Below are 26,801 nucleotides of genomic sequence, written 5' to 3'. Positions count from 1 at the left end.
AAGGCATAGGATTTCTTAGTTAGCCTTAATAACTTTTAGTGTAATTAAATATTTAGTTTTTAGTATTATAAGGAAGCCCCTTATTATTAAGTTAATAGTATCTTAGTAGTAGCTATATAGGTAGAAATCTTATATAAGGCCTATTACCTAATCTAAGATTATTATTACTAAGTAGTATCTTATATAGCCTTATTTAAAATTATAAAAGTCTAACGCTAGGTAATTACCTAGCGCTATATTTATAATAGATTTATAAGGCTAGTAGTAAATCTGCTGCTTTATTTTACTAAGACTATATAAATTATAGTCTTATATTATTATAGCGTTAACTTAGGTTAGACGTACTCTATACGTAGTATTTATAATCCTTTATAAAGCCTTAGCACCTAAGTAGCTAAGACGCTTATACTATATTATTATATTACTATAAAGTAGTTATTACTATATTAACGTTATATATTTATTTCTTACTTATAAGGTTAGTAGTAAATTATTAGTAGAGTATATAGTAAAAGCGCTTTTACTTTCTTAGCTATAACTATATTACTTATTATATTTAAGCACTTATTAGTTACCTTATTCCTTAATATAGCCTATAAGGCTATAATCTATACGCCTTAAGTAATTATTACCTAGGCTTATATCTTACTATATACCTTACTAGTATAGCCTTATAAAGGAAATAAGTAATATAGTAAATACACTATAATATATTATGTTATATATATAGAGCTTTATTAGTAAGCTATTAGCGCCCTTTAAGGTAGTTTCTATAGTATTATATCCTTTAATTATAACTTAGGTAGTACTAGCCTAAATATAGTTACTAATTAAGGCTACTACTAATATAATAAACTATAATATATAGTTAAATATATAGTTAGTAGTGCCTAAATTAAGTAAGACTAAATTATATAGCTTATAGCCTTATAAAGTAGTATAAAAAGCCACCTTTATATAGTATTTACTATATAGTTAATATAACTTAGCCTTAATTCTTTATACTTATTTAGTAAGGTTAGGATTACTTACTATATACTTATTAATTTATTACTAACGTTATATATTTACCTACTAATTATTAGGCCTTTATAACTTATTTATAAAGTAGTAAAGTTATAGTAGATAGGTGCTGAAGTATATAAAGCACTTTACCTTTTTACTTACACTTTATTAGTAGTAATACCTCTTATTATTAAATTTACTATCCTTTACTACGCCTTTAGTATATATTAGGCTATTATTATTATTACCTCTAGTTAGGCTAAATACACTATAGCCTACTTAGCTATAATATAGTAAGTTATTAGTAAGGGCTTTAACCCTCTCTAGCGCTATCTTATAAAAAGACTACTAGTTAAGATTATTCTAATTACTTATTATTTTACTTATTACCTTATATAAATCTAGCTAGAAGCTAAGTAAACTATTTTATAAAGTAGTAGTAAGGTTATTAAACTAAATTAATAGCTATTAGTAGTTAGGTAAATTAACTTATACTAATTTACTATAGGCTATATTTTATTTATTAAGCTATATAGTAAGATTTTTCTTAGTAGTTAAGGCCTTTTACTAGGCTTTTATTAACACTTTACTATATTTATTATAGGCGTACTTTATATACTCTTTTTTAGTTATTCTTACTACTATATTAAGCTTATTAAGCTATTTAGCTAGTAATTTATTAGATTTATAATATCTTTCTTAAAGATCTATAAATATAGTAGATTTAACTATATTAGCTATATCTTTAACGTCTTTTTACTAAGTAGTATACTCCTATACTTCCTTATAATAGTAGCTTATCTAGCTATTTAAGTATATAAGATTATATAGGTTAAGATTATCTAGTGTTATTACGTGTTTAGTTTTATACGTAAGCCTATTAGGTATAGTTATAATAGCCTTACTTCTTACTATATATAGCTATATAGTTACTTACTAGGATATCTTAGTAATTACTATAGCTATAGTAACCTCTTAGTAAGTAGTAAGCTTATCCTTAGTTAAGGCGTATAGATATTACGTTATAAGCAGCTTTATTAGTTTTTTTAGATATATCTTAAGGATTAATTAGTCTGCTGCTATAACCTCTAGGTTAATATACTTCTAGAGATTATAACGCTTTACTTTTACTTAAATAGCGTTAAGCTATACAAACTAATTACTACGTAATTATAAGGTAGTTACCTTATTATTATAGTTCTTATTAATTATTATAATAGTATTTAATTAGTAGATAGGCACGTTAGTTATTATAGATATATATATTAGATTATTAATTATTAAATTATAGGGATTATAATAGTTACTTAATTAATTATATAATATGTTATGTATATCTAGTTAAGATCCTATAGGAGTAGGGAACTCCCCCTATTTCTTAGTTAGGAAATCCTAGAGAAATCCTGGCTATATAATTAGTGGATTTACCCTAAAAGTGGGGCCCTTTTACTGCCTATTCCCTGATAATTTGCCGTAGGGCAACTGTGTATTTGCTAGTTAATTTACATGTAATTCCGCTACATTTAATAACTACTACCTAAGAAGGTATTTATTATTATAAGCTGTATTATTATACTTAACTGTTACCTTATTACTATATAAGTTACTCTTATATACCTTAAGTTAGCTACCTATATTAGTAGGCCTACTGTAAAAAATTAACTTAGGTAGTAGCTGTTAAATCCTATTAGTAAAGATATAAAGGATTAAGGTAGCTTATTGCTTACTCTAGCTACTATAGTTACTTTTGCTAGCTATAGTATAGGCCCCTTAGGCTGCCTAAGTTAATCTATTAAGGTATTTAAAAGGTATAGGGGTCTTATTAAAGTTAACGATATAGTCGGGGGGAAATTAGAGGCCACTAACAGGTAGTTACTGCTAGGCTGTTATAGGGTAATAATCCCTAATTAATTAGCAATTAGCTATATAAGTGGTGTTAACAGCAGTGCTTAGTAAGAACCACTTAAGCATTAGTAGATCTTTTAGCGTTCTAGCTTAATTACGTAGAGCCAGGCGTTAGAAGGTCTATTAGCAGGCGCGTTACTGTTAGCGCCCTGTTATAATTATACTTAAGTTCCTACGGTTAGGATAAACGTTAGCGGAATTAAATTAATAAGCTAGAGGCTTAGGGTTTAATTCTAGTTAGGCGCCTGGCCGTTAAGGGGAGGTTAGCCGGATTACCTTTTGTTGGAATGTCAATCCAGCAACATTCATACTTAAGGCCAATTCCGTCACAACCAAGTGGCGGGCCCGCTTTTTAGGTTGCTTAGAGGTTATGAGCCCAGATGCCTCAGTGGTTAGGCCACCACATTCATTACCCCACATGAGCTAAGGGGTGCGCGTTCAATTCGCGTTTGGCGCCGTAAGTCTTAAAAGTGCAGGCGCGTGCGACCGTGAGTCCAAAACAGGCAGGCGCACAGACCAGCCGGGTAAGGTCAATTCCGGAAATGCCCTTAAAGGGGGCTGTTGGAATGTCAATCCAGCAACATTCATACTTAAGGCCAATTCCGTCACAACCAAGTGGCGGGCCCGCTTTTTAGGTTGCTTAGACCTTTTATAAAGTGCAGGGTTAATTACGTTAGTAACCTTAAGCCTTAGAGATTTACATTACTAGAGATACCTAGATGCCTTAAGGATAAGGTATAAAGGAGAGGGGTATATTATTATAGGGTAATAATCCCTAATTAATTAGTAATTAGCTATATAAGTAGTGTTAATAGCAGTGCTTAGTAAGGACCACTTAAGTATTAGTAGATCTTTTAGCGTTCTAGCTTAATTAGGTAGAGCCAGGCGTTAGAAGGTCTATTAGCAGGCGCGTTACTGTTAGCGCCCTGTTATATAGGCTAATAAAGGTTAATTAACCTGTCTGTTAAAGTAGAGGAAGTTAGTAATAATAGTAAGGTATTTAGCAGGCAGCTTTAAGGCTTACTTTATAAGCTAGCAGTATAAGATACCTTATTATGTAAGGAAGCTAATAAACCAGCCTATAGAGAATTAGAAGGGATAAGTAAAGGGGTTACTAGATATAATAGTACTAGGATAATTAGTATTAAAAAAGGCTTAGGCCTCCTGCTTAAACTATTTAGTAGTAATAACCTTATTATAGGCTTATTATTACTAAAAGTAGCTATAGAGTTTAGCTTCTATTACTAGCCACTTTAGTTAATAGTTACGTACTAATAAGCTAATAATATTGTCCTAGTGCTTATACTAATACTTAATAGTATTAATTAGTATCTTAAAGTAGCTAGCAGCCTTATAAAAGGTTAGGCAGCAGAGGCTATTAGTAGGGTTAAGAGGGGTATTACTAGCCTGTTAGCAACATAGCTAGCTAGGCAAAAGTAGGTAATAGTAGTGCTTAAGGTACAGCAGTATATTAACTTACTTTAGCTAGTTATACGACTTTTTAACTTGTTAGATAGGCTTTTTTAGCGTATATTATTACTTCTTAATAGGCGTGGGTTTTTTCCCCTTTTTCTTACGTAACGGTGGTGGTGTAACAGGTGTAATATTCAGGTTGATTTCGCCTAGCGGCTGGCGGTCAGGCATCGTGAATATCGTGGGTTAATGGGTTAGCAAAGTTAACTGTAGATAGGCTGGCTGGCAAGCAAGTAGGTGGATAGGTGGATAGGTGGGTGGGTTGACCGCTTCCTATATTAGGCTTAGCGCAATGGGCAGCCACTTTGCCCGTTGCCGTTAGCTTGTGCAGTAGCTAAAGGTGAATTAAGTCAGTGTATACGGTACCTACTATACAGTTCACGTTCTCCCGCACGTCCTGGCCCACTCCGTGCCCTCTCGCCAGCTTTGGCATCCGCCATTAAATGATCACCGTGGGGGGAGGGGCAACCATTTCGATCGGCAGGCAACTTATTATGCCACGCACCCACCCGGTTGACAAAAAAGATGGCACACCTAAACACTCCCTGCACTGTTATAAACAGCACAACACTAAATACATAGATATACCTATATAAAATAGTTAGGATTAATGTCAGTATGTTCTGCCTACTATTAAAGATATTTTTCCTATATCCTAACTGCGTCTTGTGGCTGTGCTAATATAAGAAAAAACACTTGTTAATAGTCTTGGGGCAGATGTGTTGTGAGAAAGTACTTTAGGTGTGCCATCTTTTTTGTCAACCGGGTGGCACCCAATTTAAAGTGAAAATAGAAAGAGAGGAAGGGCAAGGAAGATATGCAAGGCAAGCACCCAAAAACCCGCCTTACAACGCCCTTCCTTGCTCCAACTGATACCCTTTGTTCAACAATGTATTTCGACAGCCCCGGGATGCCGTTTCGATCGATACAGGTCTTTCTCACACCTGATGATCGTGCATATGCCACCAAGATATTTGGTGGTGGGGCCGTAAGGTATCCATGTCCGATTGCGACCCTTCGATTGCACTTTACCCCTTCCCAGCCTTCTAGTTGACGTGGCCGCTTGCTCTCCGGCCAGCATCTCCGACCACCATGTGCTGCATATGTGTGTGACTCAGAGATGTCTGCCTTTTCCCTCGAGACAGCGGGTAATTCAAATCTTGTCTCACCGACGGCTTCGATCTCAGGTAACACACCCGTCACATGAAAAGCCGTCCTGATCGCACCACGGGACGCACGCTGCAGGAAACCAACCAAGAGGTGGAGGGAAGGCCGACAGCCGTCGTTGGCCGCTGCTCGTCCCAAGCCTTCGGCTAGCGCCAGCGGCGCTAGATGTCCATCCCATGGATCCCGCCCCGTTCCCGCCCAGGGGCCTTCCATGATGCGGTTTGCATCCCGCGCGCGCCTCTTGCCTGAGTCATGCCGCCGAACTCCAGAACTCGCGCTGGCGCGTTGCTGCTGCTGCTGCTGCTGCTGCTGCTGCTGCAAGGCCGGCTTTCGGCCTTGGCCTCTCGACTCGGCACCTCCCTGCATGCTGCAGGCGGGGGGTGTGGGAGAAGATCTGTTCCGTGTTCTAGAAGTCTTCTGGGATCTGTTCTTCAGCAAAACTCTCATGGTTTCTTTTGCGGGAGTCGACGGCGCTTGTGGCTCGCCTCGGCCAGCTCGTGTCCCCGGATCTTCCCCCCCTGGTATTCCAGGTCTCCAGGACCGTCGCAGAGGCAAAGGCGGACTCTTGTGCTCCCTTTCCCAAGGAATACATACATACGCCAGCGCTAGTCCATTGGCGCAGAGCGAGATCCAATTATCGATTGTGCGAAACCGTCAAACAACATCCCTTCTAGTACCTAGTATAGGCTTCGCAGAGACCCGCCCTTTCGCCCTGTAAATGGCCCCACATCGCCGCGCTGTCCGCCAGGGCTTGGGCGGTCAGTTACAATTTGCCCATTGCAACACACACACGCACTTTTTTCCCGCCATCAAACCAATCCACCCCTACACCTCGAAAGCCTCTTCCTTGGATATACCTTCCTCAGTGACACCCTCTGGAGACGGCTCGGTAAGCCAGACTCAACCAAACCCCAGGACTGGCACTTTAGGTTATCGAGCTTAGACCGATGACTTGCTCGATGATGTATCCCACATAGAGCCGAAAACGAGCTTACATCTGAAGCGAGAGTCTTCAGAAGTGTCTTCAACAGTGACAAGCCACCAGGGCTCCGAGGCCATGCGCCCCACCAGCCCATCCGCCGCAGTCACTCACTCCCGAAAATGGCGTTCGACTCTACTCTTCGGACAGGCCTGCCATTAGTGAAGGTGGCTTCATGGGGCCAAGCAGTGATTGCCGCGGTCCACGAAGGAGTCGTGCATCAAGACACGTTATCGTGCAGCAGCTAGAAGCTGTTTCTTGTTGATCACACTGATCCTATCGCGGATACGCGAGATACCGGGTCGCCCTATGGCTCTTAACACGTCGAATGCCACCCCGTTCTTCAACTCGTTTCTCTCCCAGTTTGCATATGCCCCCGCCACTGCTTACAATATCGCCGTAAGCCGTGGCTTCGCATTGAATTTGGTCTTTTTTTTCTCCTTTTTTCTTTTCTTTTCCAGCAAGGAGCAGGGTGGGCTACCGGATAGTCTATGCAAGTATTTGTCGACCATGCAGGGGTCGATTGAAAAGAGGGCAAGAATGGCAGGATACTGATCGTGACCAAAAATGCTGGTAATTGCCAAGGTGGAAAGTGAAGAAGTTTGCGAGATTGCCGTCTAGTTTGGTATCGGTTGAGTGAGCGTGCTTGCCAGACGAACTGAATCATGGGCCGAGCACTGGCATTATTCAATCACGGCAGGGTGATATCAAGATTAAGAAAAGTCTAAGCCAATGTGTGACGGTAGCAAAAAAGAAGCAAGGGGCACAAATGTTTTCAAGCCACTTCGCCTGCTCTGCTCCGCTCAAAAGAAGACACTGCTGTCGGAACAGAATCCAGGCTGGCCTGCCATGTACCTAGGGTTCGAGGCAGTTAAAACACCCAATCTATTTGGTACTCCCCCATCCGCCTCAGCCATCCCGATGGCGGACAGACGCACGAAACAAGAGCTAACCTCGAGAGACAATGGGAGAGACTTGAAACCCCCGTATGACCCGATCTCGATAACCCACAGCACTACTCATTCCCCCCACCCCCAATCCCGATGCTCACAAGACCCATGCTCGCCGTGACAATCTCATTGCCCAGACTCGAGTCCTTCGGATCATTGATCACCTCTGCATGCTCCCAATGATCTCCCTCTGTGCCGCCCGATCCTTGGCGCCCTCGCTGAGGCTGCCGATGCTGCGCAGGTCGCCGACGACGTCCTTGGCCTTGCCGAAGTAGACCTCCTGCAGCAAGTTGCGCATCTTGAGCTCCATATCCTCAACGAGACGGCCGACGTTGGCAATATGGCTCTCGTCACCCTCAACGGGCAGCTCCTGCTCGACCTGCCGCGTCATGTTGCCGCTGAGGTCCATGTCGCCCAGGGCACCCGTCGATGTCGAGAGCGATAGGATCACGGTCGATGTAAGCTTGTACTGCGTCGTGCGGCCGCGCTCAATGGCCTCGAAGACGTGAATTGAGTCCCAGATGCCCTCGGCGCTACCTCCCGGTGTCGCGGCTGTCGGATGATTCGTTAGCTAGTGTCCCTCTTCTGCTGCTCACCGAGTCCCTGCGCTCAGGGAGAGAGAAGAAAAACCTACACTTCTTCAAGAGAACAACACCGGCGAAACCATCATCAAGATTCCAAAAGTACACACTGCTTACGCCACCCTCGTAGTACAGGTCACGGTAGACATCAAACGCCTCGTTGGCGCGAACCTCCATCTTGCGGACACGCTCGCTCGGGATAGCGCCCTCGCCAGCTCCTTCGCTGCCACCCGCTCCGACGCCGCCAGCGCCCGCCTCGTCGAGGGGAGGGTCGAACTGGTTGCTCCAGGGAGAGCGGTAGCTATCGCCATCGCGGTTGTAGTCGCAGAGGAGGTAGTCACGGCCCGTTTGCTTGCAGCGCTTCACCGTCAGAGGCTGGTCGACGGATGAAAGGAGGTCCTCAGTCAGGTCTGGGGCCAGTGAGATGATGGCATTCAGGTGTTCGGTCGTGTGCTTCGGATTCAGACGGCGGAGGAGGTCACTTGAAGACGGGCTTGGGTTAGAGAGAACCTCTTGTATGGCATCCGGGGGTGGCTGGTCGGGGCAATGCTTACAGGGCCGAGTCGAAGGGGTCGACGGAGGCCATGATGGCGGTTTCTGTACTTTCGAAGGCCCTGGGAAGGTCTATCGGAATATCTTTCAAGGCTGTTGGCGATGCTTGTTGCGTTGCGGCTTTGGGATCGTCTTTTGAGATTGGAGTGAGTGTTAGCGGTAGACGCTGGTCGCTGGCTGCTGGCGGGGTAAATCAGACCTTAGCCCCTGGGAGTGCTTCCCCGGCCCCCACAGTCGAGGTGAGCTTCGGGCAGCACCTACCACCTACCCTCCTCCACTTGGAGTCGGCCGGAGCTATCGAGTGGCACGTCATCAAGGGGACGGAGGGAGCATTGGCGTGCTTCAGGAAAGAACAAAAAATCAAAGAAAACAATATAATAAAATTGCTTGGGATAAGACTGTTCTTAACTAAGAAATTTAATTCAAGTAGATATTGCGACATTCGCTGATGCAAAGGTTAAAGAGGATAAGGTAAATATTCAACCACAAACCATGCAAGCTCTAGGAAACTGCCCTGTTCATAAGACTTTGGTCTCCAGACGGCCGCTCCCCTGGCCATGTTCCTCTTTTTTGCCGGCCCCTTTTTGTCTTCTTTCCGTCTCCCTGCATCTATCGAGAGCTATTCTTATGCCGACTTCATCCAATCTCGAGATGAACCGTATTCGCCAACGCCTTGCGAAAGAACCACACCCCGGCCACACCCAAATCTCCAGTTTCTGATTCTGACAATGACTCTTTTTCCCTCTGACTCTGTTCCGGTCTTTGTTCAAATCTCAACCACTCATACCGACCAGCTCCATCACCTCTGCTCTCCCCCCAAAACTCATTGTCAGTGCTCAGTATACCGATTTGTCATACTGGAATTCGGCGTAATCAAAACATCAGCGCGTCAACCCACTGCCTGCGGGTGTTTGTCGAACGCGATGCCTGCTGGAATAAAACAGCGAGAAGTGAAGCCCGCCATCGCGCGCTTCTGGGCGACCCATCGTAGTAAGGATCATGTAGTGTGACAGCCACGCAAAGGCTGGTCGCTCAGCTAATCTCCACTTCGCAAACAAGGCAGAGCAGTGGCTCAGTCCACACCTTGTCTCCTTCGGTGACGTTCTCTCGGAGGTCCTTGATCTCAATCCTGGTCGGGTTCATGTCCATCAGTATTTTCGCTTCAAACAGGCCTTCCCAAGGCTTCGCATCGCTTGCAGAGGCCTTCTTCTTTCCGGATCTGATCTTGCGAGATGTTCCCGAGAGCTCCAGCGCAGATGGTGTGGCAGGAGTCGTTGGCGGTTGCGAGACACGCTCATCAAGAACCGCGGGAGTCCCTTCTGTTGCAGATTGTCCATTTGTTTCCTCCGGCGCGTCACTGGGCTTCGCATCAATTGTTTGTTTAACATCGGCACCGCTTTCGCTGGGGCTGAGTGGGCCGTTGACACCGTTGTCCAATTTCTTTTCCTCCTTAATGTCGCTATCTGCGACCGAAGTCGTGCGGTCTACCGGAGGCATCGCGTTAAAGTGGGGTTTGTCTCTGCCGAGTCGGTCGTAGGTTCGCATTAAGGCGTCTTCTCGAAGGCAATGTTCATGGAGCCATTTCCCGCATTCCTTGTTCGAGCATCCAATCAAGGTCTTGTCCGGGTTGGCGGGCTGTCGGCATCTGCAGGTGCGTTCGACTGACTGCAGATGGGTTAGCTTCAATCGGCAGATCTAACTTCCGAAGGGTCGTGCATACCGAGAGTTGCTGGGTCCGGCAGTCAAAGGCCTGGCGCCAGTAGAGCGCCTCCTGGATCTCGTCGTCATTCTCCTCGATCCATTGTTTGACGTTGGCAGGCAGTGTTACACTGACAACGTTGATGATGTCCACTGCTTCCAGTCAGTACCAGAGCAGGAGTCTAAAGGCGGAGTATGACCTACTGTGGTTGGAGGCGATCAGCTCGTTATGACCGTGATACGGCTGGCGACCTCCAGTATATCTCTTTCCTTCCATCGTGCCCTCGGGCAGCTCCTCCGGCCAATACATCCAGTAGATACGCGCGTAGACATGATGCTCGTCGCTAGCGCGGATCTCCAGAATGCGGGCTACCCAGTCATCCTCGGACTTGGATCGCTTCAGCACCTTCTCCGGTTCGTTGGCATCTGTCGCGCCATCCGCAGCGGCTTTTTGACGTTGAACGGTCTGATCATTTGCTACGTAGATAAACCCCTCGCTGAAGTACTTGGTTCCATTCACTGCCATCCCTCATTGTTAGCGCATACGGCGACAGGAGAAGAGAGTAATGACTTACGAACGAAGCTGTTGTAGCGTGTCATCTCCAGCCACTTCTTCTGGGGGTGCACATTATATTCCAAATCCAAGACATCGTTGGCGCTCTTGCCGTTGAAATCGCCGGAAGGTGAGAAGGGAGAGAGTTGCTTAGAGCTTTTCTTCCCGTCCTCCTCTTCCTGTTCCGGTTTCCTTCTCTTCTTTGACTTCTTCTGTGCCTTGGTATCGGGCTCGGCGTAGGTGACGCTAAAAGGGCATTCAGCCTTGTTCTCCTCGACCTCGGCGCGAGGGCGCTTGCGCGAGGTGGACATGACGGCGGTGGTGGAAGTCCGGAGTCGCAAACGCAGTCAAGGAGGGGTATTCGCGAGAAGGACCGGGCAAGATACGATGCGACCGCGATTGAACGTGTCCGAGACGAATGACGTTGGGAGTGATTTCGCTGGGGATGTCGCGACCGAAGGGAAAGAAGAACGGGGTGGCTGGAAGGCGTAAGGACCGTCCAGGAGACCGGGGTGGACGAGACCGAGTGGGAAGTGCGCCGTCCCAGATAGGCGCCCTGGCTCACTTTGACAGGAGTGCGAATACTCTGGCAAGCCTGAGGATGGTCCAGGCCAGGTATCGACGACCAATGATGGCCACGATGCGCAAAATTGGGAAAATCGCGGGTTCAGGATCTGGCAATTCCGGAACGAAGAGCGGAGCGCGTTGACACTAGCCGGCGAAAAAAAGGTGGCGCAGGATGATTATCCTATTGGTCACGTGAGGGCGGCTTGGTCGCCCACGATGTGGCCGTGGCCATGGTAGGCACGGTATACAGGTGACGAAGATAGCGAGTGTCACGTAAGCACTGCAGCTACAATCATCCATTCCTACCGAAATCCGAGATGAATCCCTGAGGCAAGTGCCAGCATCCGCAGCACCTATTCCCTATCGAGATTTCCTGTAACGAGTTGAACGTGAAACTACCATCAACCTCAATTAGTGAGCGCGTTCTGAAACCCCATCGGTTAACTGCATGAACCACCATCAAATAATACATTTACTATATAAACCAATGTTAGTTGTTGTTCCCTCTTCTTTCTCTTCCCCTTGCCCGTGGTGTAACGAAGCAGCTTACAGGAGTGGAAGAGATGGCATAAACTGCGGAGGCCTTGCGTAACAGAGAAAGAAGTCAAGACAGGAAGAGACTGGAGATCACTGCAACTTGGAACAATTCAACTGGAGTCGTGGGAGGATCAAGCAGAAGAACGAGCAGAAAAGCCAACAAGAGAGATTAGAGGTACGCATTGGTCCCCTTGAAGCTCTCGAAAATGATTAGGCCGCAACTTTCAGGTAACGGCGCGATACAATGGTCCAACTGAACCCCCAAGCCAGACGCCGTTGCTATGCTATCATATACGTTTCGGGCCTGCTCAATAGCCTCTGAGCCGGCCATGAGCATGCTCCTCTTCGTCGTCATCATATGCACTGAGTATCGGACGGTCGTCGCTCTCCTCCGTCTCACTGCTAGATCCTCCATGCCGGTATTTAAACCCCTCAATAACCTCAGCAAGCTTCTCACCCTCGCGTTTGCCCCTTTCGACGTTCACAAACCAGATGAGCGGTACTGGAAGTCCTACTAGGGCTGCCAAAAACCAGAAGGCCGGCCGAATACTGCCTGCCCTATCAATGATAGCGCCAACAACTGCAGGTCCAAAGAAGCTGCTCGATTTGTCACTGATTGCGTAGAGGGCGTAGAAGGCGGCTTCGCTGCCCGGTGGGATGAGCTGAGAGTAGAGGCTGCGACAGTAAGAGCTCAGTCCACCTAGTACTAGCCCGTAAACCGCTGCCAGAGGGAACATCTCCCAGGGTTGTTGTAGTCCAATGACGCCCCATTTCTGCACGATTGGTAGATACCCAAGCAGACCGTAGATGGGGATGAGCTCGAAGAGGGCAATGCAGACAAGAATCGTTTGATGAGGCTTCAGGTTGAAGGTGCGTGAGACGAAAGCCCAGCTGAACGCACCAACGACACCAGCGATGGTGGAAATGACATTGATCATTCCTAAGGCCCAAGGTTTCATATGGAGCTGCGTCTTAGCGAAGAGGATCGCCGTGGAAGATGTCGTCGCTATCGCGTCTGACACCAACAGCCACGCACATAAGAACAAGACGACGTCCTTCAAGCGACGGGCCAACCTGACAGTGTTGAAAAGAGACTTCCAAGCGTTGGCAATGTAGCTCAGCCACGCTCGGGGTCCCCTTCCTGCCGTCAAGGGCATTGGTGGGCCTGGCCTTGGACGAAGCCACATGGCCGCAGGGATCGTGAAGAACGCCCACCAGGAACCGACAATGAGCAACACGATCCTTTGCGCCCATGTGGTATTCTTCATCGCGATCAGAATTGCGATGGAAACGCATTGCACAAAGAGGCCGGCAAGGTAGCCGATCCCAATACCCTTGGCCGAGATTTGGGTTGATAGCTGAAGCTCCACCGAGGTGAGCTCCTCATGCGTGGCTTTGCGAACCAAAGGGTAATCACCGTGTCCGTTGCCACCGAGTAATGCCGAGGTTTGGTCTTCAGCATCACTGGCGATGGAGCCCTCTTCCAGATGAGAACCGTTGAGAGGCTGCGATTCTAGAGCGGAGTGTCCCAAATCCGGCGTGTGAACAGTCTCAGATGCTAGCACCTCTGGGTGGTGCCGGACCAGCAAGGGCAGGAAGGAGTTGAGAAGCACGAACGATGCACCAAAGCAGGTGTTGGATACAATGGCCAAGAGTGCACCCAAGATGTAAGTGCTCTTGCTGACAAAAATGTAGGCCATAACGGAAAAGCTCCCGATCCATGCGAACGTGAGTAATAGCCTCTTCCTCGAATTGCCGTGGTCAGCAGCGCTGCTGATGCTCACCACCAAAAGCGCCTGGAGCAGGACGCTGATGGAGAAGGTGTACATGGCGAAGCTGGCCGTGTTGATTTCCATGCCCAAAACGTAGACGATACATTGCCCGTCAGCCTTGTTCTTGGAGTCGCTCGTACCGCACGGAGTCGTTCGATCGGAAAGCAGGACACCGTTTTCGCGCGCAAGGGTCTCAAGGAGGATCGGGATAAAAGAGCCTAAGCATCGTGACTTGTCAGCGCAAAGGGGCCCAGAGCGGGGTGCACCGCACGATCATCTCGAGCTACCCAAGTAGGTAGCTCCACAACCGGAACAACATCAAGAGTGGGTTTGATGGGATTGATGATGATGGAACATACCAATAGCTAGGTTCAGTCAGCTTAAAAGTACAAGTCGTCGGAAACATAGTTGGGACCAAAAACCCACCACAGATGACATAGGTCTCGGCAGCAAAGGCGTATGCATACCAGCCGGATAGCTCATATTGGCTCGTGGAGCGCGTGTCCTCGCCTGGATAACGGCCTGGGCCGTGAGGAAAGCCGTCGCTACTGCTGCCGCTCATCCTTTCGTAGTCCGAATCGGTATCGGAACGTTCGTCGTCGGCTTCAAAGTCGGAGGTGAAGGAGCGAAAGGAACGTTTGGACAAGGTTGAGAGGCGCGACCACAGACGTGGTGCAGGCGGCGGCCGAGCGTGTTCCTCCTGCCTGGGAACCATGGCGGGCGAGCGGGCAGCTGGGGGAGGAAGGGGCTTGCGACTTTACTGGTTGAAGACAGGACAGCTGACAGTGGGGGGGGGGGGCCTGTCTGTCTCACCTGGTACCAGCCTACTATTACCTACCTACCTACCTACCTACCTATCTAAGTAGGTACTTAGACGGGCGGATGCACTCCGGTCGTAGCAGTGAGCAGCAGCACGCAACCACACTTCAGAGTGTTCCAAGTTAGACTGTAGACACAACTGGCAACCTTCAGCACCTCAGATAGACGAGGTACCAAGCAAGCAATGCGCAGACGAGACGGGTATGCAGGGTATAGGTTGAGCAAGGCACCCAGCACTGAAGTATGGTCACAGGGCGAGGCACCTCAGCAGAGTCGGATTCTCGGGTTTGACGACGATAGGTTTGGTCGCTGCGGCTGCTGTTGAGCCGAGCCACTCGGTAAATTTCCAGCTATGCTGCACTGCACCTGCGCTGCGCCCTCACTCACTGACTGGATCGCACGCTCTTTGCTTTTTGTGCTGCTGGATGTTGAGAGAGAGAGAGAGAGAGAGAGCTCGCCAGTGCTCTCACCAGTTTGTCTAGTCGTAATAGCTTCTTGTTTGGGGACAGGGCGCGCAAGCTGTCACAGGCCCAAGACGAGAGGCGACTTTGTCATGTACTGTGATGCTGCTGCCCGATGACGGCTGTGCGACAGCCCACGTTTGTGGATGGGGCAGACGGGGGGACGCGGACGGAGACGGCGTGTTGTTGGCGTGGACAGCAACATGGGGCCAAAGCACGAATACCTGGATGGATGGGATAGACAGATAGACGGCTGGAGAAACGAGATGGATGGGAGAAGAGAACGTGAAGAGACGGGATGCAGTGAGATAGGCCGGGTTAATGTGTCTGGTCGAGTTTGCACGAACAGGCAGTGGGCCGGAGTGGTTGGTTATACGGCGTTCTGAAAAGTAATGGGAAATGGACGGACAAGGTCATCCATCCAAAGGTGACAGTGTCAATCAATCCATGGTCTGTCTGTCTGTCTTCCTGGCATCCTGTTCCAAGCCTTCTCCGTCTCTGCCTTTCCTGCCTGCCCTGCGCTGTGACTCCGCGGCTCCCTCGCCCAAACCTTTCTAACCTTGCCTTCAGCCAAGTCCACTATTGACGGCCACCGTCCATCAGATCTCGTTCCGTCGCCTTTCAACCTCCCTACCCACCCCAAAGACCCCAGTCGCCGCAGCATACACTGTTGCCCGGTCTCACAAGCGCTGCAACTGCAGGCATGGGTGCATCCCACCGCATTATCGCTGATGGAACGGTCTTCCTAGCGTTGCTGCCAGGCTTGAAGCGTGCCGCGCTATGAGGCCATGAACTCCATTTATCGTGAGAGGATACGCTTTGGACGATGAACCAGGGTCTTCATTCGTCCCATGTTCCGTGGCCGGCATGCAGAGATGCATCTTATGCGCCGCATCCGCCTTTGGGATTGGGCATTGCTCTCCGCTCTTGCACACAAAATTGTCCATCCATCTCAACGCCGTCGCCCCTCATCGCCAATGGCAGCACCTACACCGCAAGAGACTGAATGGATTCGCTTCGCATTGGTCAATTTTTCAACCGTCTCTCCGGTACCCATAGCGTCCTTGTCAACCCTCTCAAGCTCTTCCATGCTACCACGAATTAGCCGACTAAACTCATCAACGTCTTGGGAGAACTCCGATCATCGCCGGAGCACCCCTGCCGCAAACCTTGCAGTGCTGAAATTCCAGCAACTGTTTTGTTCAGTTGTCCCTCCCGATTTTTACTTTGCTTGGCAGGTCAGCCGATGCCGTCTTGGGAAGAGTTGACCTCGAGCCCCAGCCGCAAGTCCGCAATCTGCACACAGCTTCCGTTATCCGGCAACGACGCCAATTCAATGCATTTCTCGGGAGGCGAGACTTGGCAACAATGTTTTGGTATGCAGACCACTGCGCGCATTGCCGTCCAGCTCCGGTCGCAACACTGCGGCAAAGGTTTCTGGGCGATCCGAACCGAGCTTGGGCTTGCGGGGGTGGGCATTCTGCAGGTGCTCGAGCGATCTGCGGTTCTCTGTGCACCAGCATGCCCCCCAACTCTCAACACCAGTTAGAGGCTGAGTGGCGATCATCGTCATGTGAATACCAGGCCACATTTGACACGAACTGGCGCAAAAGGCGGGGTAGATCAAGGTGGTATACATAAACATCACTTCGCTCAATGTCTCATGTAGACCAACTAGTCTTTCTGCGCTGAACCCATGCAATTCGCAAAGAGACGCAGGAGTCATGTCTTCCTAGGCTCTCGTATGGAAAAGTCAGTGCATTGCGCAGGTGTACAGCCGGTGACCAAAATGCAAGAATGTCGCAGGCATCGTAAACTGTTCCTGCGTTGCTCGATTTGTTGCACCCACGACATCATGAAGTCCATTCGAGAGCGCGTGCGTTAACAGCAGGCCCGAGGGCCATGGCCACACCGCTTTCCAGACTGTAATAACAACAGTATTCAGAGAAATGCCAGAGTGGTGGGACGACCATGGAACGGCAATGTATAAATGAATAAATAAGAGAGAGAGAGAGAGACAGAGATACATACATACATGAAGAAACACGTTCTTTGCAACAGTATAGTATCACGGCCCACCGGACGAAGGGAGGGCCTTATGCTCATGTCGAAGCCAACATGAGGCCCAAATTTGCTGCTGAGAAGTGAATCTGTCTGGATCATAGGGACATACTCCTAGGCTTGGTGATGAATACTTGATACAGTGGATATGTAGAAGAGAAAGAAGCTGTAGCGGGTGAGCGCTAGCTAATGGGAACCGTGGTGTGGGTGTCATGGAAATGCGTGTTAACCTCCGGACCCTCTTGGATGCTACAACGAGTCCGAGAGAAATTGGTTGACAATACCTACTTGGAGGATGCTGCTGCTTGATATTATATTGCCCGATTTTGAGAGCATCTAGCAAACGTGGGTGCTTGGCCTTCTTGGGGCGGGCAGGAGGCCGTGGGTATGGCCAGGGGAGTCACGTAATCGGCGATAACGTGACTTTGATCTTCCGCGGGTATGCACGATCCCTCATCACAGAGGACCAGTATATATTTATGCAGACATTGCATAACCCTGACAATCATGCATCACAAGGAATTCCGGAAAGACAGGATGATAACAAACTTGTACCTAAAAGAGTAAAATAAACGCAGCATGCCGATACGGGCATCGTCTGAACACGCGCTGCCGAAGGGAAACGATTTGCAAATGCTTCGTCCAGGGACCGAAAGAAGAAAAGGAAAGAAAAACAATGAACAGCAAAAGACAAAGAGTCGACGTTGGCCTGATTCGAACAGACGCTCCCGAAGGAAGTAGATTTCGAGTCTACCGCGTTAACCACTCCGCCACAACGCCTTCTGATACTTGTCAGGGTCAATAATGAAAAATATGAAGGGCTGCCTTGATGCAGTCCGTGGTGGAGAACTGAATGGTGAGATGTGACACGTCATAGGCCGGATACGGTGTCGAATCATAGTTTGGACAGTTCCCTGCAATCGCTCCCCAACACTGCTAGAGAACAACTTTTAGTGTCCAATGTGGCGCAGTCAAAAAGTGTCAGCTCGGCCATCGTCCAAAGAGTGTGCGAGGACTTTTCTGGAAGCCTCGGGAGAAACCTACACTTACCTCCATAGTTTGGGGCAATGCTCTGGGTCTCGTCATAGTGCTTTTCTGGTAACTTCTCGCAGCAATGACGGCCCATCCAACACGCCGAAAGCGAGTGCGGCTTGGGTACGGACTGCACAGCTATCCTGTCATATGTTGAAGCTAGTGGCCCCATCCATTCGGCCAATATTCCCAAGTGTACGCAAGCTTTCCTCATCGTTCATAATGGCTCTGCGATGCATCTCACTACTTAGCCATATGCACATGGGAGATAGCGGAAAACTAATTTCGGCGAAGCCTTGCAGGTGCAATTGCTGAGCCAATAGCCCAATCTTATTTGAAACTTCGGATAAAAGCTCCGAAGCGAGCAGTGCATTCGAGCTACTTGTACGAAATGGGGATATCATGAAGGGTATGTTGATAAACAAAACTACCGAGCCGTCCAACACAACCAACTAGCAACCGAAGACCGGAACCGCTCACGGACTCATCTGCTCTCCCGGCAAAACCCACCCGCTCGCTGTGGCGACTCACCGGTTTATTTCTTGTGGAAGGGTGCGAGGACCTTGGCCTTGAGCTTGTCAGCAACACTGACGCCGGCCGAGCCCTCGGCGCGGGCCTGAGCAGCGGCCTTCTTCTCGTGGTCAATGTCCTTGTGCGTGGCCAACTTTTCTGTCTCGACGGCGTTGCCTGCACCGCCCCGGCCGACATGGTAATCCTGGCCCTCGGTCGAAGGGCGGTAGGCCTCCTCGGGGACGACGTCCTTGTCGGCACGCGGGGCGGGCTCACTGTTGGTGTCGGCAATGTTTCCGGCTCCTGATGCCAGCGAGAGGTCGTAGTCAGTTGAATTGTTCACCAAAGATGTATCGTGCCCGCGACCGTAAGGGATATTGAAGGACTGGTGGAGGGTGAGTGGAGATGAAAGCCCGGCTCTGTGGGCGAGTGCGTCCATGCCGCTTGGCTTGGCGCGATGGATCATGGGGAGTTTGCGCTCGGCGTCCTCGTGCTATTAGGAGTAGAACGTGAGACTCACCTCCTCTACCAGAGCTGAATGCGCCCGTTCCGTGAGAGCCCTCGGGGCCGGCCCTTACGACCTCGCCGTCGACGTACGGAGTATCGTCGGCGGCCATGTTTCCTGCCCCGCCTCTCCCATGCGAGACTTCGGCTGTCATTTTGATTCGAGTGTGTGGGGGGTTGGACGTTGTTCGTTAGGTATCGCGGGCTGGTGGAGTGAGTCGCGGGCAGTGGTGTGGAATGAGGTTCGTCAGTAGAAAACGTTCCCCGGGAAAACAGAAGCGGCGCCTTTATCTAAGATGATTCCTTACTGGATTGGACAATGTAGACCAAGAGAGAGAAGAGAGAGGGAAAAAGCCATACAAGTCAACAAGATACGTCAGTGGTATCATATATAGATAAGACACCTGTTCCTGGCAGCCAGCCATGTGCCCCTCATCACATCATACGGTAAGGCGAGATAAGTGAGGGTGCAAGGTACATGGACTTATCAGTTAGTTCTGCCAGCCGGAACAAGAAAGCAAGCTTACAGATGATTGTGGCATATGGTTAGCGTCTTGGGACCCCTCCCTGGGCGTGGGAGGACTTGCCTTTGTGTCAGGTCGCAACGGTCATGGCTCCGTCTCTTCTGGCTAGGCACGGGGGGAAGTGCAAGCACATGCTGAAGAGTATTCTACCCAACGGCTCGTAGGGACTAGATGACGAATGATATCAGAGCTTGCCCTGATAACCCCCAGTTTACATACCTCAATTTCGTGAGAGCTCTGCAGACCATCCCGCATCGACATCTACACGGCGCCAGTCCAGTGGTACCGAGACATCCCCCCGTTCATTTCATGCCAGTCCTTCTTTGGATTTGGTTGCGCAACAAGATTCCCGAACTTTGTACTTCATTCAACGTTGCGTTGGCACTGCCAGCTTCGCAACTTTGGTCCATGCAGTGCTAGATCCCAAAGGCATCGTAGGTGACTGACAAGAGCTGGACCTTTCTAGTACCATATACCCCTGTCCCTGCCATCTTTGGCTTCGGCGCATTGTCACTTTCCTCCTGGCAGAACCCCGGCTTGACTCTCTAGGTTTCTTGTCGCTTTCATCGCATGTTGCCTATCAGCTCCAAATTGTATGACAACAATTTGTTCAACCCTCCAGCTCACTAGCCGTAATGCAGCGGCCCAGTATCTGCTGCGGACAACAAGATGACGACATCCACTTCAGAGCCAGTGACTCGCTGAGGCTGCGGATGCTCATGGAGCTCAACGTCCTCCAGTTCTTCCTTGGGCCCCTCCCAAAATGTCACGATGCTGTCGTGGTCGGGCGTGACATCTCCACGATCATTATTTTCCAGCCGGACCATCGCTGATGACAGGCCTGGGAGGCAACCTGTTGTGGTCCTATACAGGAATAGCAGCAATGCACATCAGCCGCAACCACCGTTGTTATTGGTTGCAATACAGGCAACCAGCGGGGGCCATACAGGAGGATTCTAACCCTCCGCTACCTAGCATATTACTCACATCTCTGCCATCTCGTCGCTTATGGCCAGATTGACTTCAAAGCCGAAATCAACGAGCGCCCGCGATATCTGATATGGATTTCATCGGGACAGTAACGGGTGTGATCGATCTCTTCGCCGTTGTCCATCAGATCCAGGGGCTATGTGTTAAGTATAAAAACGCGCCCAAGACGGTACGGGATATCATCGATGAGTGTGAATGGACCAAGGCACTTTGCTTCAGTCTTAAAGACCAGCTGCTGCGGACGCCAGATGCATTGCAGCACGGTGGAAAGACGATGTCTCCCCCGGGCGCTCAGCAGAAGACGCCTGGGCACACCCTGCTGTGGTGTTTCGAAAAGAGCATGCAGGGCATCCGCGAGACGCTCAAGGAGTTAGAGGAGGAGGCCACCAAGTTACAGAGTAAGAAGAACTCGCTCATGGGCAAGTGGGACAAGACCAAGTTCCTGTGGAAGGAAGACTTTTTCAAAGACGCTGTGCAGAACGTCAAGGACCAGAGGGACATGGTCACCATTGTCATGTCAGGAGTCCAACTGTAAGTCTGCCGCGGGACGACGAAGAGAGACACGGGAAGGGATACCAGACCCTGAAGCTGACAGAGGCGCAGGCACAAAACCAATACTTTGAGCAACGACCTACAAAGGTTGATCGCAATGCTTGAGACCGGCCAGACGCCAGTCTCCAAATTGGAGCCTCCGGTTGACCAGCTGCAGCCGCCGCCTCAGGCAATCAAGAAGAGCAAGTCGGACACGCAGATCAAGAAGTCGGGAACTCGCATTGCCGAGGATCTTTACACAGCTGTTCGAAGCGGCCGGCTCGTCGACGTCGAGCCCATCCTGTCCCAGGGCGTCTCGGTCGACGTGGCCCTGGGAGATGGCGGAGACAGAGCCGTGCACATCGCCGCCCGCGAGGGATTCCTGCCCATCCTGGATCGTCTGCTTGCCTACGGCGCCAACGTCAACATCCAGAATGTATGGCAAGAAACCCCACTGCACCAAGCGCTGCAGCGGGGGCAAACGCCGACGTCGCTAACACTGCTGTCTAACGGGGCCAGCTGGACCATCACAAACGACAAAGGGGCGACGGCGTTACATTTGGCAGCGAAGAAGTCCGCGTACCTCATCGTTCAGTACTTGCTGGATAGAGGCGCTGACCCAAACGTGCGGGACAAGCAAGGCCAGACACCCCTATTCATGGCGTGCCATCCCGTGGACAAGAACGGCAAGAAGTCCAAGGTGGACGTCAAAGTCATCCGTGCATTGATAGAGCAAGGGGCCGACCCGACAATCATCGGGGCCAACAAGTCAGGCAGTACTCCCGTCCATGAGCTTGCTATGAGTGGGGATGCAGAGGAACTTGAGATTGTGGCCAAGGCGGCGAAGTCGGTCAACCTCCCGTTGGTGGGGGACTGCGAGGGCGCCACGCCTCTTCACCTCGCCGTCAGGAACAACCACCCTGAGGCCGTCGATGTCCTGATCAGGCTTGGAGCCAACATCGACGCAGTGCAGACGTCTAAGGACGGCGCGGTGCCGACGGCCTTGTGGCAGGCTGGGTGGAACAAGAACCTGGACATCGCAGCCAAGCTCCTCGAGGCTGGTGCCAACCCCAATTCTAGGGGCAAAGACAAGGCCACCGTCCTACACCTGGCGGTGGCAAGGCGCTGGCCCGAGATGGTGAGGCTTCTCGCTAGGCACAAGGCCGACTTGGACGCCCAGGTGGCGGACAAGAGGAGGCCGCTTCATGCGGCGGTGCTGCAGAAGGACCTCTCCATGCTACGCCTCCTGCTTGAGTTGGGTGCTCGTGTCGACAGCAAGGGCGCCCACAGCGCGACGGCCCTCATGGAAGCCGCCCAGTACGGCTTGCTGCCGATGATTCTGCTTCTCATCGAGCACGGGGCCGATTGGTCGTACACGACGCCCCAGGGGTCGGACGCCTTCCTCTGGGCCTGCAGCGGCGGCCATGTGCCCATCGCAAGCTTCCTCCTGGGACGTGGGCGGGATCTGCACAAGATGGCGTCGGGGGACTTCACCGCGCTGCACTACGCGGCGAGGAGGGACCGGGTGGCCTGCGCCAAGTGGCTGCTGGAGCTGGGAATCGACAAATCCATCAGGTCGACGACGGCAAGGGCGATGTTCAAAGCCAAGGGGACTGCGGCCGAGGTTGCCCGGGCCCACGGGGCCGTTGACACGGCGGAGTTTATTGAAAAATACGAGGCAAAGGCAGCATACTAGGTAATTAAGGGCGGAGCAGGACCAAACTCCATTTCGTTCATGCAGACTACACGCGAGAGGAGTTCCTACATTGGTAATGCCTCAACCCATTCCCTTTGTTTCTCGAACCCCCCCCCCCCCCCCCCCCGAGCAAGAACCGTAAACATGGGTTTGTAAGGACGCCCACTCCGTCACGAAACTTCATATCGAACACACCAAAATGAGTCAAACATGTCAAGACGCCCATCGTAAAAGTTTATTCAGTCGAGGCTGCCTCTGAAAGATACTTGCTCTCGTCTATGTAGACCAATGGTCTTTTTCTATGCTTTCGTCCAGTTGCGTTGCCCCCCGTTCCAGACCGCTATGCTAACCCCACAATCGGGGAGGCTCCCTCTGATCGAAGGCCGTGATATTGTCCACGGTTCCCTCCCCTCCGTGTATCTCCTGGAGTTCTTCCGTCTGGAACTACAAAAACAACAAAATCTACCACTTCCGGCCGTGCCTTCTCTCTTCTGTGGATATTACAAGAGTGATGTCTTTCTTACTGCGGTAGTGTCGTGCTATATAACTCAGGACAACGCCTAACAAAGGTAGCTGGTTAATGTGATAACCACTAAAAACTGCCCCTAGCCGCCCGTCTATGCAAATATGTTAAAACAAGCAGCCGCGTGGGAACTAAAGCCTCATGAACATACTATCATGAGGGCGTCATCTGATCCGCCATCATCTTCCGAACCTCCTTCTCCAAGTTTTCCTCTGCGTTCTTGTCTTCCACGTCTTCCACTGCGCCGGTGACCTTTTCAGCGAGCTCAATTTTCTTCTGACATGCCTTGTAGATGAGCTCTTCGATGGTGTGAGCCGTCAAAAGACGGATGACCTCGACGTCACGGGTCTGACCCAGACGATGAGCGCGGTTCTCGGCTTGGATGTCGTCTTGCGGATTGTCGGACTGGTCGAAGATGATGATCTTGTTTGCTGACGTCAAGTTGATGCCGGTACCGCCGGCACCGGTCGTGAGCAGGAAAGCAGTGATATCGATGTCCTTGTTGAAGTCGTCAATCAGGTCCTGACGCTCTCCAACGCTAGTTTGGCCGTACAGAACACAGTGTTTGATCCCATCGGTATGGAGGACCTCGCGAAGGATCTCGATGACCTTTGCAAATTTGCTGAAAACCAAAACGCGATCGCCGTTGTCACGGTATTGATGAATGAGTTGGAGCAGCTTAGTGACTTTGCCGCTATCCATCCAAGAACCTTCAGGTACATCAAGGTGCCTGATGCAGGCATAGTCGCGACACCAGAGGTGTAATTCAAAGTCAGATGAATTCTTCAGCTCCCCAATCAAGTGGTCGAGCCGCGGCTGTTGCAGCTCCGATTGAGGCACATCTCTCATCAGTATCTTGGCCATCTGTTCAACCTTCTTGTTGTCAAAATATCGCCGGAAGAGTTGGGGGTGAATGGCAGCCTTTCGAAGTTGCATCCAGCTGTTGTTCTGGTCGCTCTGGCGTCCGGTATTTGTCTTCTTGGCCGGACCGGCCTTGAAGAGACGCTCGTACTCCTCGTACAGCTCTTTCTGCACCGGCGCCAGGTCGCAATATGCCACGTTGCAGGTCTTGGATGGCATGTCGGACAGCACCTGCTGCTTGCGGCGTTGCAAGATAAAAGGCTCAAGAATGGTCCTGGCTCGGCTGACACGTTCTCCGTATAGGAAGGCACCGTTGTTGACGTCACGAATAGTAACCTTTTGACTGAACATGTACTGGAGTTGATCCATCCGGCCACTGAACTGCTTCGGGTCGATAAAATTCAAAAGAGAGAGCATCTCCATCAAGTTGTTCTGGACAGGAGTGCCGGTGAGTAGCATCCTCCAACGAGCTTTGATTCTGATGAGGTCTTTGTAGATCTTCGTTTTGGGGTTCTTCATTTTGTGACCTTCGTCAAAGATTGCAGCAGCGGGCTGAAGCTCTCGGAGAGCCTCCAGATCATCCTCGGAACCAACTTGCGTGTACGTCGTCAAGACAACGTGGTAGTCGCCGGGGTTGTCAAGCATTTCGTATGCAATGTCCCTGCGCTCGGCTTGGGGACCTTGGTAGGCAAGAACCGAAAGACCAGGGGCAAAGCGCTGGAACTCAACCATCCAGTTGGAAAAGGTTGATGGCGGCACAACGACGAGATTGGGCCAGGGTCGGTCGCCCCGTCCAGTCTCTTCGTAATTCTCCACGAGATGACAGATCAAAGAGATGACCTGACAAGTTTTGCCCAGACCCATTTCATCGGCCAGAATGCATCCGTAACCACTGTTGTATAGAAGGGACATCCAGTTCAGACCAAACACCTGAAAGGGACGCATAGTGCAGTGGCCCTCCATCATTTTCGGTTGGCATGGAATCGGGGGCTCCGAAAGCTTCTGGCCCTGGAAGCTTGTCGGCGTCAGGGGCATATCATTCTTGGCCTGGGAACTCTGGGAGCTCCGTTTCTGCCCCTTGACGTCGAGATCCCAGAGGCTGATCTCTTGCTTGACCTTGTTCGCCTTCTTCTCGCAATCGGCTACAACCTCGTCAATGGCGTTGACGCTGCGAGTAAACTCCATGATCGCGTCAACTAGTGTCTCTCCGATCGCGACCCTGGGCTTCCGGCCGCGCGCGCCTGATTTCTTGAGGACAGTCACGGCCTGAACCTCGTCGATGGTGTCGAAGGGTCTCTTAGTCTCAATGACTCTGAGCTCGTCCAGTTTGATATTTGTCATGGCTGACAGATCCTCGATGGAGCTGCTGTTGATAGCCTGAAGAGCCTTGTCATGCAAACTCTCTTTCACCGCCTCGTTCACTTCATCCTCGTTATCAAAGTCCTCGTCTTCATTGTCATCTGGGATGACGATTGGCTCGTCCAACCTCTCGTCCGCGAGCTCGTCCAACGTCGGTTCAATTTCCTGGATGTGTTGCGATGCGATAGGAGATCGGTCGGGGCGACGACCTTGTATCAAGCGCCGGCGCTTTGGCTTGGATGGCGAGGGCGTGGTACTTCGTGAAGGGGTTGGCAGGCTTGGGGTATGGCGGCCAAGCAGTTTCGGTTTACTAGGCTCGTCATATCGACTGATTTTTCGCTCCAGGCTCACTGGTCTTTCATTTCCCACGGTGATGGCTGGTTTCTTACAACTCAGTAGGGGGTTGGCCTTGGGCTTCAGATGACGAGCCTCCAACAAGTAGTTGATTGCATCCTCAACGTTATTGTGGCATGCGGTCAGTGCCTCCTTGCAGAATTGAACCGGCATTGTACTGCCGAGAGCCTGGGAGACTTGTTCAATTTTCTTCTGCAGCTTGTCCACAGGGATGTATTCGAAGTTGGTGACATGTCTCTTGAACGAAGTCCGGGCGATGTTCTCACGAGAACTGCGGTTGTTCTCGTCGTCTGAAGAGTCCACAATAATGGGTTCCTCCGAGGGTCTTTTCAGCGACCTCGGGGTCGGCTGTGACTTTGGGGGCGGCTGGAAACGCGAGCCCGGGGGCACGAGACGCGAGAAGTAGCTCGAGATGGTAGACGTCTTGTCCGGCTGAAAAGGCGACGAAGCGGGGACCTCGATAACCGAGCGCGAAGAAGGGGAGGAGGACAGATCGGAATGCGGCTTTGACGGGGACGCAAGTGAGGTCCGGTTGACTATCTGCGTGGCTTGTGTCTGGAACGGCGAGCAAGGAATCGTCTCGTCGGCGAGCTCGTCGGTATCGTCACTGCGACGGGTGCCTCTGATAGGCGACGTGCCTATAGCCGAGCTGCCCACTGGAGGCGAAGAGCTCAGGCTCAAGTTGATAACCATGGCTCGTGTGGGTTTTGCAGTGGTTGAAAGAGAGCGATCACCAAGTGACGTGAAGAGGCGAACAATGGTCGAGTGACAATGGTGGGGGGTGGGGCCGTTGTCCAGCAAAGAAATAAATCTCGAGGTTTCGGTTGTATAAGAAGA

General features: G+C 50.2%; 7 protein-coding genes and 1 non-coding gene across 8 annotated transcripts; 1 reads left to right on the top strand and 7 right to left on the bottom strand.

Moving 5' to 3' along the window:
* Positions 1 to 5,429: 5,429 nt before the first annotated feature.
* On the bottom strand, positions 5,430 to 5,997 carry GLRG_01693 (uncharacterized protein; the record flags this gene model as incomplete). Its single annotated transcript, XM_008092378.1, has 2 exons — positions 5,430 to 5,480; positions 5,638 to 5,997. 2 exons carry the CDS (start codon positions 5,995 to 5,997, stop codon positions 5,430 to 5,432), a joined length of 411 nt encoding a protein of 136 aa, XP_008090569.1.
* A 1,642-nt stretch (positions 5,998 to 7,639) lies between these two features.
* GLRG_01692 (F-actin capping protein) lies at positions 7,640 to 8,646 on the bottom strand (the record flags this gene model as incomplete). Its single annotated transcript, XM_008092377.1, has 4 exons — positions 7,640 to 8,031; positions 8,114 to 8,267; positions 8,316 to 8,541; positions 8,615 to 8,646. The coding sequence occupies 4 exons, from the start codon at positions 8,644 to 8,646 to the stop codon at positions 7,640 to 7,642; spliced, it is 804 nt and encodes a 267-aa protein (XP_008090568.1).
* Positions 8,647 to 9,644: 998 nt separating this feature from the next.
* GLRG_01691 (BAH domain-containing protein) lies at positions 9,645 to 11,174 on the bottom strand (the record flags this gene model as incomplete). The annotated part of the gene is made up of 4 exons (XM_008092376.1): positions 9,645 to 10,277; positions 10,333 to 10,463; positions 10,515 to 10,829; positions 10,886 to 11,174. The coding sequence occupies 4 exons, from the start codon at positions 11,172 to 11,174 to the stop codon at positions 9,645 to 9,647; spliced, it is 1,368 nt and encodes a 455-aa protein (XP_008090567.1).
* Positions 11,175 to 12,275: 1,101 nt separating this feature from the next.
* Positions 12,276 to 14,454, bottom strand: GLRG_01690 (autophagy protein Atg22; the record flags this gene model as incomplete). Its single annotated transcript, XM_008092375.1, has 3 exons — positions 12,276 to 13,957; positions 14,099 to 14,104; positions 14,166 to 14,454. 3 exons carry the CDS (start codon positions 14,452 to 14,454, stop codon positions 12,276 to 12,278), a joined length of 1,977 nt encoding a protein of 658 aa, XP_008090566.1.
* Positions 14,455 to 17,779: 3,325 nt separating this feature from the next.
* On the bottom strand, positions 17,780 to 17,860 carry GLRG_13054. Its single transcript has one exon. It is a non-coding gene; the product is annotated as a tRNA-Ser (tRNA).
* A 787-nt stretch (positions 17,861 to 18,647) lies between these two features.
* On the bottom strand, positions 18,648 to 19,281 carry GLRG_01689 (uncharacterized protein; the record flags this gene model as incomplete). The annotated part of the gene is made up of 2 exons (XM_008092374.1): positions 18,648 to 18,925; positions 19,143 to 19,281. The coding sequence occupies 2 exons, from the start codon at positions 19,279 to 19,281 to the stop codon at positions 18,648 to 18,650; spliced, it is 417 nt and encodes a 138-aa protein (XP_008090565.1).
* A 1,429-nt stretch (positions 19,282 to 20,710) lies between these two features.
* Positions 20,711 to 22,867, top strand: GLRG_01688 (uncharacterized protein; the record flags this gene model as incomplete). The annotated part of the gene is made up of 2 exons (XM_008092373.1): positions 20,711 to 21,171; positions 21,280 to 22,867. 2 exons carry the CDS (start codon positions 20,711 to 20,713, stop codon positions 22,865 to 22,867), a joined length of 2,049 nt encoding a protein of 682 aa, XP_008090564.1.
* Positions 22,868 to 23,543: 676 nt separating this feature from the next.
* Positions 23,544 to 26,657, bottom strand: GLRG_01687 (SNF2 family domain-containing protein; the record flags this gene model as incomplete). Its single annotated transcript, XM_008092372.1, has 1 exon — positions 23,544 to 26,657. The coding sequence occupies one exon, from the start codon at positions 26,655 to 26,657 to the stop codon at positions 23,544 to 23,546; it is 3,114 nt and encodes a 1,037-aa protein (XP_008090563.1).
* Between the last annotated feature and the right edge of the window lie 144 nt (positions 26,658 to 26,801).

This window comes from Colletotrichum graminicola (assembly GCF_000149035.1).
Source record: "Colletotrichum graminicola M1.001 genomic scaffold supercont1.4, whole genome shotgun sequence".
In the NCBI taxonomy this organism is placed as follows: Eukaryota; Fungi; Ascomycota; class Sordariomycetes; order Glomerellales; family Glomerellaceae; genus Colletotrichum; species Colletotrichum graminicola.
The sequence above is the reverse complement of the archived record's forward strand: the minus strand, read 5'-3'. Positions and strand labels throughout refer to the sequence as shown.